At 41.4% G+C, this 12,267-nt stretch overlaps 1 protein-coding gene across 2 annotated transcripts in view; it reads left to right on the top strand.

The window, feature by feature from the left end:
- TRPM3 (transient receptor potential cation channel subfamily M member 3) overlaps nt 1–12,267 on the top strand; it is a 714,819-nt gene that overhangs the window by 356,211 nt on the left and 346,341 nt on the right. For both annotated transcript variants that reach the window (XM_075317925.1, XM_075317917.1), the window contains exons 3-5: nt 2,055–2,259; nt 3,347–3,560; nt 11,702–11,826. In XM_075317925.1, the coding sequence (XP_075174040.1) occupies nt 2,055–2,259; nt 3,347–3,560; nt 11,702–11,826 (544 nt within the window). The remainder of the gene's footprint in view (nt 1–2,054; nt 2,260–3,346; nt 3,561–11,701; nt 11,827–12,267) is intronic.

The following is a 12,267-nucleotide window of genomic DNA, read 5'->3' as shown; positions in this document are numbered from 1 at the left end:
CGTGTTTATTTTTTATCACTCATCAACATCATACATTTTTAAAAATGTGTGTCATCTGTGAGTCATCCGTGTGTCATCTGTGTTTCATCCGTTTGTCATCTGTTGGTCATCTGTGCGTCATCCTTGTGTCATTCTTGTGTCATCCTTGTGTCATAAGCATGTAACTGTGTGCAATTTATGTGTTATCTGTGTGTCATCTGTGGGTCATCTGTGTGTCATCCATTTGTCATCTGTTGGTCATCTGTGTGTCATTCATGTGTCATCCGTTTGTCATCTGTTGGTCATCTGTGCGTCATCCTTGTGTCATTCTTGTGTCATCCTTGTGTCATAAGCATGTAACTGTGTGCCATTTATGTGCTATCCGTGTGTCATCCGTGGGTCATCTGTGTGTCATCCATTTGTCATCTGTTGGTCATCTGTGTGTCATTCATGTGTCATCCTTGTGTCATCCGTGGGTCGTATGTGTGTCATTCTTGTGTCATCCGTGTGTCACCCGCATGTAAACAAGTGTCATCCATGTGTTATTCATGTGTCATCCTTGTGTCATCTGTGGTTTGTCTGTGTCATTTTTGTGTCATCAGTGTGTCATCCTTATGTAACCGTATATCATCCGTATGTTATCCGTGTATCATCCGTATGTTGTCCGTGTATTATCCGTGTGTCATCTGTGTTTTTCTGTTATGAATAGAGAAAATTAAATGACAAAGTTTCACCTATACTTAAATGTGTTAAACACATACTGCACACAAATGGCAGGTTTACATGGACTCATAGAATTGTATTGGCCCTTGTCATCTCTGCTGCTGGGCAAAAATGGACATGTCTCCTTGTGGATCACATGGACACACGGTCTGTGTGAAAACATGGACATATCATTAGCACCACAAGTTATAATGGGTATGTGTGGCAACGGAAAAACAAATGTTACTTGTATGCATGCCACACGTACCGGAAGAACGGACATGTGAAGGGGGCCTAATATAAATTATAAGGCCACAAAGCATTCATTGTGCCACAGCAGTCACAGGATTATCCAATTGGTGGTACTAAAAACCTTAATGCAAACTTTTTTGTGGAAGGCCTAGGTAGCTGCCTAGACAACCTTTCCTCTATCTATGGTATGCTACCTTTTAGTCAATGCACTTTTTTCGGTGTATTTGAAGAGTGAATTTTAGACGTTTGCATTTTTATATAGAATATTTATAGTAAAATAACAGTATGTGTAACCATTAAGACACAAACTCCTAAAACATAACTGACATTTTAATTTTAATCTCATAAATCAATGGTACACATGAAAATTAGTAATTTTGTAATATATGTTATCAGACAAATTTGCTTCATTCTCTGCCCGAATTGATCAAGATGAGATTATAGAACGATGGGAGGAGAGAGGAACAAGAGGCAAAGGAGGAGATAGAGGCAGAGGGAGGAGCTAGGGGCAGGGGGAAGGAGCTATAGGCAGAGCTACGCCCCCTACTCCCTCTTTTATCTTCATAGACTCTCATCAGTAACAACGGCCATCTCCTATCTCAGTAATGGGAAAGTCTTTACTGAATACAGATTTTATATCAGAATTTTACTAATGACTGATCAATTCTGGCAGAGAAAGAAGCAGATTTCTCTGATACAATATATTACATAGTTGTTTATTTTCATGTATACTATAGATTTATGAAATAAAAATGAAAACGATGGTTACGCTTTAAAGCTTATTCTTAGAATTAGAGTCCTAAACCAAAAACATTTCAACAATCTCAACAAAAGGTCAATGAAGAAGTCTATTATTTGGAGTCCCTGATTGTTTTCCCTTTGTTTCAACATTGTGTCACAAGACATACAAATATTTTGCCCCAAGTGTAAAGGTAACGTGGAGCTTAATCCCAGCAGATTGAAATGAAATGTCAGAGCTTGTCCGGTGTTTCGGCTCAGCATACTGTAGAAATTGTAACCCAGCAAATACGCAGTCCTGGAAGCGCAGCTCTTGTCTAGGACGGCAGTACACTATGTTGTAATACGCAATCAATAACCATATTGTTTCCTTTATACTGTAGGTGTTGTTGTGGGCGGCTCATAGGACAACATGTTGGGTTGACTCCAAGTATATCCATCATCCAAAATGAGAAGAATGAAGGCAGGCTGAATCGTAATGATGTTCAGTCAGAAAAGTGGTCGATCGGAAAGCACACTCAGCTCAGCCCCACTGATGCTTTTGGGACAATTGAATTCCAGGGAGGGGGGCACTCCAATAAGGCCATGGTATATTTTCCTTCTACTTTATTTATCTGATGTATTGAACTAAAGCACAATACGGGATTTTATTTTTGTGTCTTAGGCTATGTGCCCACGCTGCGGATTTTGCGCGGATTTTGCTGCGGATTTGCCGTGGATTTACCGCGGATTTTCCGAAAATCTGCAGCAGCAGCACTTCCAAGCCATTTCAATGGCATTTTGGAAATGCTGTGTCCATGCTGCGGATTTTTCCGCGGTGGATTTGCCACGGATTTTGATCCGGAAAAATCTGCAGCATGTCAATTATTGTTGCGGATTTTGGTGCGGATTTTGGGTATAGAATGGGAAAAAAAAAAAATCCGCATCAAAATCCGCTGCAAATTCGCGGAAAATCCGCGGCAAATCCGCGGCAAAAATAAGGTGCGGATTTGCCGTGAAAGTCGCAGATTTTCATGCAGAAAAATCCGCAGGTACATTCTACCGTGGACACATAGCCTTATTGTAGAATCCACAGTGGATATATTTGCATTTCAGATTCTGTATATTTAAGTGCAGCTCATCTGTTGAATACCATAGGCTAGACTAAGCTAGAGCAACTATTAGAAAAATATAGCATATAACATTATGGTCAGGACATTTTGAAGACTCCCTTTAATTTCATAAGTGTCGTACAATTGAAGGAACTATCTACTAGCAGATATTTTCTTGTCCGAAATCACACAAAACAGATCTGAAATTGAAATATTTAAGTCTGTATTATATCATTTATATCACTGTTTGTTCAAACCTGGGAACCATCAGTTTCTCAATTAGACCCAATGTATAGGAAATGGTTTGTCTGGGAATAGTAGGAGAGAAAAGGTTTTATTTTTGTTTTGTTTCTGACCGCCATTCCATTACACAATGGGGAGGATGGGGAAGGGGATAGAAATGGTTCAATCGGGATAGCGGGCTAGGCAGGGAGGGCCAATAGTTTTGTAAAATGATCGTTATAAATTGTGATTTTTTATTTGCTCATTTATTTAAATTGTTGCAAACAATTGTATGGATTATATAAAGATATCAATAGAGTATATGAAAAAAATATGATTATCTCTTCTGTTTCTGTTTGCAGTATGTTCGTGTTTCCTTTGACACCAAGCCTGACTTACTGCTGCACCTTATGACAAAGGAGTGGCAGCTAGAACTGCCAAAGCTTCTCATATCAGTCCATGGGGGCCTCCAAAATTTTGAACTCCAGCCAAAACTGAAACAGGTCTTCGGGAAAGGCCTAATTAAAGCTGCCATGACAACAGGGGCTTGGATATTCACTGGAGGAGTCAATACTGGTAAAATGCATTATGTGACATGTAGATAGATAGACTAGATAGACAATAGATAGATATAAATAGATAGATAACTCATAGACAGAAAGATGAATAGATAGATAATAGAGAGATATATAGAGAGATACATGGATAGATAGAGATATATATATAGATAATAAATAGATAGATGATAGATGCAAAGATAGATTGATGTTAGCAACAGCATCTCCGCACCATCACACTATCACCATTTTTTGTGACTGTAGGCATGATGTCTTTTTCATGGAATACTGTAATATTCTTATATAATTGTACAAAGTTATGTTTCATCAACAGTGAGAGGGATTTATGTAGACTTTTAATTCAATTTTAGCATACAAAAGTAGTTGATTTTGTCATATTCCAGTTTTGTGCAAATAAGTGTTACCTTTTGCAGCTTTATGCCACTCTCACCACATGTTAAAGATATGTGGGAAAGTGGATGCAGATGCCTATGCAAATAAATTTAAGACAGTTTTATGAATTGAGACTAGTTATGTTGCAGAACTGTTGCAATTTTTAAAGAAGTTATCAATTACCCAAACTCATTTAATTTTGTATTCATCATTTGTGCTATTATGTGCCACTAAATGCATCCATACTTTAATTATAGCAATATAAAACTTTTTTCATGTAGATATCACCTGTTGCCTGCCAGCAGCAGTTCTGATGTTTATATCCATTGTGGAAACACGGGGGTCAGTGGGTGGTCTCGTCCGCTGATCCGGCGGCCTTTAGAAAGACAGCATGGCCCAGGGCTCATCCCAACGGAACGCCTGACCTCCTTAACTATGGACGGAACACTACTCCGACAACACAGGATGAATGAATCACAATATTAAGACTTTATAGGATCGCCAAACAATTTAGGGGTACTTTGCATGCTGCAACATCGCTAGCCGATGATAGCGATGCCGAGCGCGATAGTACCTGCCCCCGTCGCACATGTGATATCTTGTGATAGCTGCCGTAGCGAACATTATCGCTACGGCAGCTTCACACGCACTTACCTGCCCTGCGACGTCGCTCTGGCCGGCAACCCGCCTCCTTCCTAAGAGGGCGGGTCGTGCGGCATCACAGCGACGTCACACGGCAGGCGGGCAATAGAAGCGGAGGGGCGGAGATGAGCGAGACGTAAAAATCCCGCCCACCTTCTCCCTTCCGCATAGCCGGTGGAGGAAGGTAAGGAGATGTTCGTTGCTCCTGCGACTTCATACACAGCGATGTGTGCTGCCGCAGGAACGAGGAACATCGTACCTTTCGCTGCAGCGAAATTATGAAAGTGACTGACACTACACAGATCACCGATTTACGCCGCTTTTGCGATTGTTTATCGGTGCAGCTAGGCTTTACACGTTGCCACGTCATTACTGGCGCCGGATGTGCGTCCCTTTCGATTTGACCCCGACATGCAAAGTACCCCTAACAGCATATGGCACATAACAAGCAAAACCACAGAATGTAACTGGCAACAGTTTCTCACCTTCCGCTGGCTCACCAGGGATTAGAATGCCCGTGCCTGAGAGCTTCCAGGGCTACTTACTCCAAACCAGCAGCACCCCGCTTTCGGCGGGCAGCCACCGAAAATGGAATAACTCCAGATTTAGAAAGCTGGGTGCAAAGTCTGTAGTCAGGTGACTGGATTGTCCCATTCTGGATTTCTTCCTTAAGTAGTCCTTGATATCTCAGCCGAATCCTTGCATTCGATACTGAAGTCCATGTAGTTTTATAATTCAGGTTCAGTTATGGCTTACCAATCGGATTTGCAGATCCTAGATTGGTATCATGTAGCAAGAGTCTACCCGGGCAATGGACAGTCCTCCTTCTTATACCTCTGAGCTCTCCATTCAGACCATTGGGGTCTTCATGATTGGTGGATAAGACTGGGCTCTTATTGGCTAGATTTCAAGCCGTATACAAAATATCGCTAGTAGTAATGGTCTCTGGCAGAGACGAAAGAGGGACAGCTAAGTTACATCGCATCTAGCAATACACACAGTAATACAATGGGAGGTTCGCATAATTTATTTGTCTGGGTATCCGACCTTCACTGGCCAAGGCAATTACAAGAGTCAACAAGAACTTTTACACTAGACTCTTAAGAGTCTTGTAGAAACAATGAGGGGTTTATCCCCCGTTTATAACAAACTATCATCATGTCTAGCTGAATTTTAAGAAACAACCAATGCAAGGCACTGATAGAGCCCATGCCGTCACATCCAACTCTTGACCTCCCCAGGCTTACTGTGATCTATTACTAGAAGCTCCATAATACATTGCAGTGACCTGTGAGCTAGCTCTGAGCATGCCCCCTCCCTTCTCCATCCTTCACTGCTATAGATATTTGGAGATTCCAAATGTCAGAGCGGCCTATGGTAGGTATCAGACTATCTGGCAAATGGCATATGGCTAGTACAGCCCTGGAACTGTTTGTTATGCAAATGTTGTCACTTTTCAGCTGTCCACATCAGTGATTGGATTACCTAAACCTTTTGCTTTTGAAATGCAGATCATAGCACTTCACTAGCAAAGGTGTTGGCCCCTGCTTTTACTGTGGAATGAAACTAACAGCTCAGCTTGCATAAGGCAGACTAATTGTATCTTCAGGACACATGCTCAGTTAGCTGTCATTCTCTCAAAATGTCCACACTCTCCATCAGGAACTCAGTGACAACTTGCTTTCTTTTGGTCTGATTTCTGTGCTGGAAAAGGAAGTATCAGACATAACAAAGGAGGAAGAAGAATCTGCATAACCATCCAGTACTAAGTGATCCCTGCTGAGACGCGCTCATAGAGGTTAGACATCCAATAGAAGTATATTACAAAAGGTATTGTTTTGAAGAACTATAATATATGACAAGGGGGTGAAGAACCCCTTTAATGGATTACTCTTTGATGCAAATGTGATGCATAGCCAGACACCAGCTTCTGGTAGGCTTTTCTAAGGAATCAGAGACCATTCCTCATGAAAAATTGGTTTGAATAATTTTGGTTGCAACTGCACAAGTGTGTAGATACATGAATGACTTCCTGCTGGAAGAAGCCGGTACTGTATAATTGTATATGGCAGGAAGCCGAGCTCTATAGATTATTTTGTGGGAAATCTGACCATGGGCCCAAGGTGGTAGCTCAGATTGCCCCCATTCTTATCGGTTCATATGTCCCATGTGCACACGTATGATATTTCTGTTTAGATTCTATTATGTTCTGTATCATGATAAAAATGCCATTCTTTATGGCAGAATTGTTTCAGCACTGTTAGTGCTCCTTTTGTACTGTATAGAGGTTTTATTTTAGTATGGTACTTTATTTCTGCACTTAATCGGTAGACAAAGTACTCAGTAAAGGTTTCCTTTAAAATGTCAAGAATGAATGCAAACATATTTTTGGAAATCTATCATCATCTCCGCCAAGTTGGAAAATATCCCTGAGCAAAATAGTTCATTCTGCTATTAGCAATAACAGCGCAGACTACTATTCCCCTGATAACGTCTCTGCCTTCCATCCCGTTGTATATCTACGTTTCCAGATTAGTGCAAAGAGAAAATAGCTCAAGTAGATCTCAGTTGAGACTATCTGACATTATGAATCTGACAATGCAGGTTGGATTTCAGATAAAAAAGGGATATTCAAAAATATCTCATGCAGAATTACTGAGCTGTGAGGTCCCAAAGAATAGTAAATCCAAATATATGGTTGGTTTTTCTATATATTTATCCTGACCTCTGCCAGAATACAGTTTAGATATAATAATGTGGAAAAATATATGCTCCGCCTAGAGTGTGTAAGGAAAGTATTCAGACCCCCCCTTTATATTTTTCACTCTTTGTTTCATTGCAGCCATTTGGTAAATTCAAAAAAGTTCATTTTTTCCTCATTAATGTGCACTCTGCACCCCATCCTGACAGAACAAAAACAGAAATGTAGATTTTTTTGCAAGGAGCCTTACTCTGGCTTTCATAGACTTAAGGGTGCTTTACATGCTGCGACATCGCTAGTGATTGCTAGCAATGTCGAGCGCGATAGCACCCGCCCCCATCGTATGTGCGACATTTGGTGATCGCTGCCGTAGTGAACATTATCGCTATGGCAGCGTCACACGCACATACCTGTGCAGCGGCGTCGCTGTGACCGCCGAACAATCCCTCCTTCAAGGGGGAGGTGCTTCCGGCGTCATAGCGACGTCACTGCGATGTCACTAAGTGGCCGTTCAATAGAAGCTGAGGGACGGAGATGAGTGGGACGTAACATCCCGCCCACCTCCTTCCTTCCGCATTGCTGGTGGACGCAGGTAAGGAGATGTTTGTCGTTCCTGCGGTGTCACACATAGCGATGTGTGCTGCTGCAGGAACGACAAACATCGTACCTGCAGCAGCAACGATATTAAGGAAAGGAGCGACGTGTCAACGATCACCGTTTTTGGACGATTTTGCGATCGTTGATCGTCGCTCCTTGGTGTCACATGCTACGATGTCGCTACCGATGTGCGTCACTAACGATGTGACCCCGACGATATATCGGTAGCGATGTTGCAGCATGTAAAGCACCCTTTACATTAAGAAGTAACCGTTAGCAAACATTGGAATGATCCAGTAAGTCAAAAACAGCAGAAGACGATGAGAGCGGTGCTCAGAACAGAAGAAAACGACAAGTGGGATGTTGGGAACTTACATTAGTGATACCACAATTATAGTAAAATAAAAAGTAACAAAACACCAGAGTGGTGCTTTAGCCTTAACAAAAAAAATAATTGTAAAATGTCAGACAAGATATTCCCAAAAAGTGTAGATGTCTTAAGGTGCATTTGGAGAAGCAGATCTCATCCCATCATAAAACGCTATTCAGCTATACACAAGTCAATGGGCACTTGTTCACGGGCCTATTTACACAGACCAATGAAAACCAACGAGAACAAATATTAATATGATCGTTCTGCCCCCACACAGCATCATTTTGTCAGCAGCACATTCCCGGTTTACAATAAATTATGTGCTGCCGAAAACTGGCCTTTTTTTGCAGCATAAATAACCTGATCACATGGCATCTGATCACCGGTGATCGCTCATGGACCGATTCTGCCTGTCTAAATGGACCAATAGTTGAAGAGGAACTCTCTTCATGAGTTCTCTTCAATCACATACATCTGCATGAAATAAGTTGGGAGCATCATTTCTTAAAACTGCATAGTGTTATTCCTCTTGTTCCACCTGAAAAAGCAGAAATAAATTGACAACTATGCGTTGTATTGTATGGTATTTGTCCCCAGTAATTCTGACATTGTTGGCAGAATGCTGGACAGTGACACATTGTGACTTGCCAATTTGCAATGCATGGTTGTCGATTCACTTCTACATTTCCAGTAGAGATAGCAGAAGAATAGTGCACCACAAAACGTATGTCTCATTATTTCATACAGGTATTTAGTAATACGATGATGTCAGGAGAGATGGAAGATGCTCTTTAGGTGTTTGTCTTCATAAAGAAACACTGGGGAGTAACAAGGAGAACACGGTCTCAGCATGACAGCCATTAATATCATCAATGCATGAATAAAATCCATTGGGAAAAACACCAGTGATAGCCAAATTGTTAGGTTTATTGGGGGAACTAGTTATGTCACTTTGTTGCCAATATTTATGGCAAGTGTTCTAACTGTTTAGATACAGCACTTCTGTCTGAAGAATTTTCCAGTTTTTACACCATCTTCTAATGGGTTAAAAGGGTCTTCCACTACTTTTTTACCCCCTTGACATATATGATAGCTCTTCAAAACAATACTTTTCATAATACACCTGTATTAGATGTACTGAATTGTTATGAAGACTCTTCTTCCTCCTCTGATACTTCCCTTTCCGGCACAGAAATCAGATAAATGAAAGGAAATTGTCACTGCGCTCCTGATGGAGGGTGTGGATGTTTTGGAAGAATGACAGCTGCCTGAGCATGTGTTTTGAAGATATAATTAGTCTGCCTTATGCAAGCTGAGCTGTTAGTTTCATTCAACAGTAATAGCAGGGGCTGACACCTTTGCTAATGAAGTTCTGCAACCTGTATTTCAAAAGGAAAGGGTATAGGTAATCTAATGTAGCAATGCATTATGGAACTTGTAGAAATAGTGCACAGTAAGCCTGGAAAGAGGAATGGATGGATGTAAACATCAGAGCTGCAGCTGGCAGGCACCAAGTCATATCTGCATGATAACACATTTATATTACTATAATAAGAGTATGGATGCATTTAGTGGCACAAAATAACACGATTGGTGAATAAAAAAATGAAATTAGTTAGGGTAATGGAAAACCTCTTTAAGTACTAAAGATGCTTATCTACTAAAACTGACATTTTGTATTAAATTTTGAGAGTCCACTTGCTATGTTAGCTGTCTTGAGGTTTTCAATAATGTTCTTGTTTGATTGGTTTATTGCAAACAGCAGGAAGTTTGTTAATTATGCAGTGAGGATTGAATGATGTTGATTGCAATTTTTATATAGTCGCTGCATACATAGGAGAGATTTATTTATTTTATTCACTTATATAGCACCATTAGTTCCATAGCACTTTACATACATTGGCAACACTGTCCCCATTGGGGTTCATTATCTAGATTCCCTATCAGTATGTCTTTGATGTGGGAGGAAATCCACGCAAACACGGGGATAACATACAAACTCCTTGCAGATGTTGTCCTTGGTGGGATTTGAACCTAGGACCCAGCGCTGCAAAACAACAATGCTAACTACTGCATGTGCCAGTTTTAGAAGCTATTGACCATCTGAAAGATAGATCGCTGAGGGTCTAGCTGCGGCATTAGACTGTTTCAAGCTCTCAGATTAAGAATACATGGCTTAGAGGGGCACATGGATAAGCATGGATATTCAGCATATACATATACATACTGTGTATGCATTGTATAAGACTCAAGGGCGCTTTACACGCTGCGACATCGCTAGCGATATCACTAGCGATTGCATCCGCCCCCGTCGTTTGTGCGTCACGGGCAAATATCGCTGGTAAGTGTCACACATACTTACCTTCCTAACGACATCGCTGTGGTCGGCGAACAACCTCTTTTCTAAGTGGGCGGTTTGTGCGGCGTCATAGTGACGTCACACAGCTGGCCACCAATAGAAGCGGAGGGGCGGAGAGCAGCCACATGAACGACACTCCCACCTCATTGCCGGACGACGCAGGAACGCTGTTGTTCGTCGTTCCTGGGGTGTAACGCGTAGCGATGTCTGCTGCCTCAGGAATGACGAACAAACCTGCGTCCAGAATGAGCAACGATATTTGGAAAGTGAACGACGTGTCAACAATCAACGATTTGGTGAGTATTTGGGATTGTTAGCAGTCGCTCGTAGGTGTCACACGCAACGACGTCGCTATCGAGGCCGGATGTGCGTCACAAATTCCGTGAACCCAGAGACATCTCGTTAGCGATGTCGTTGCATGTAAAGGGCATTTAGAGTTGAGCGAGTACTCAACTATTCATACTCTTTATACTCATAACAAATACTGTCTAATACTTGCATATTCATTATGAATAGCGTGTGCAATGTAAGTCAATGGTGAAAGCTCGCAAAGTAACAAGTAACCCGAGTTCCATACTATTCGTGCGAGTAGCAAATAGTGCGCAATACGGGTTACTTGTTACATTGCAAGTATCCCCCATTGACTTACATTGCACACGCTATTTGGAACAAATGCCCAAGTAATAGACAGTACTCGTTATTAGTATAGCGAGTACGAAAAGTTAGGTACTCGCTCAACTCTAATGGTTTGCCTTATTCATAACATCCATCAATTAGTTAGCGCGGATAGCAGCTAGAGAGCAAACTTGTCTCTGAAGGACCCAGTCCATTAGTCCATTACACAAACAGCCTGTTGATTTTAATAAGTGAAGCTGAGGAATAAATTAACTCTTCCTGCTGTTTTTTTTAGTAAATTGCAGTTTATTGCTGGGGGTCGCAGGAACATGCCCCTCTGTGATCAGCCTACAGTATAATCAACAAACACAGATTGTCTATAGCAGGCAACCACTGTGAAGATCCTATTTTAAGTAAACATATATAACTATGTCCATAATTCTGTATTTATTATGTTTCATGTTTCGTACAACTTTCTAGGTGTCATTCGCCATGTAGGTGATGCTTTGAAAGACCATGCATCCAAATCAAGAGGCAAGATCTGCACAATTGGCATTGCCCCCTGGGGAATAGTAGAAAACCAAGAGGACCTTATTGGTAAAGATGTAAGTAATTTCTACCAATGTATATTCCAATTAATTGTTACTGTTAACATCAGGGCTAGTTATAGACAAATTGGGACAATGTGCAAAAGTTAGAAATGTGTCCCAAATGCTAACATATTGCACCATGCAGGGCCAGATTAAGGTTGGTGGGGGCCCCTGGGCAGAAAATCTGGTGGGGGCCCCATAACGTTAACATTTTTAGCCATAACAGTAGAGCATGAACTGTAGCATTTAGATATAAATCCAATGAACATTTATCTTATCCTGTTCTGCCACAATCAGATTTACAGTACTACAATACAGACACAGTCCAGGATCACTCACAGCCATCACTTATACACAGAAAGTAGAGTTAGGCTATGTGCGCACGTTGCGTAATTACATGCAGTTACGCTGCATCCTGCGTCTCCTGCATAATCTATGGAGATTGTGCAGGAGCCG

The sequence above is a fragment of the Anomaloglossus baeobatrachus genome, chromosome 1, assembly GCF_048569485.1.
Source record: "Anomaloglossus baeobatrachus isolate aAnoBae1 chromosome 1, aAnoBae1.hap1, whole genome shotgun sequence".
NCBI lineage: Eukaryota > Metazoa > Chordata > Amphibia > Anura > Aromobatidae > Anomaloglossus > Anomaloglossus baeobatrachus.
Note: the sequence above shows the minus strand (reverse complement) of the source record. Positions and strands in the feature narration are given on the sequence as shown.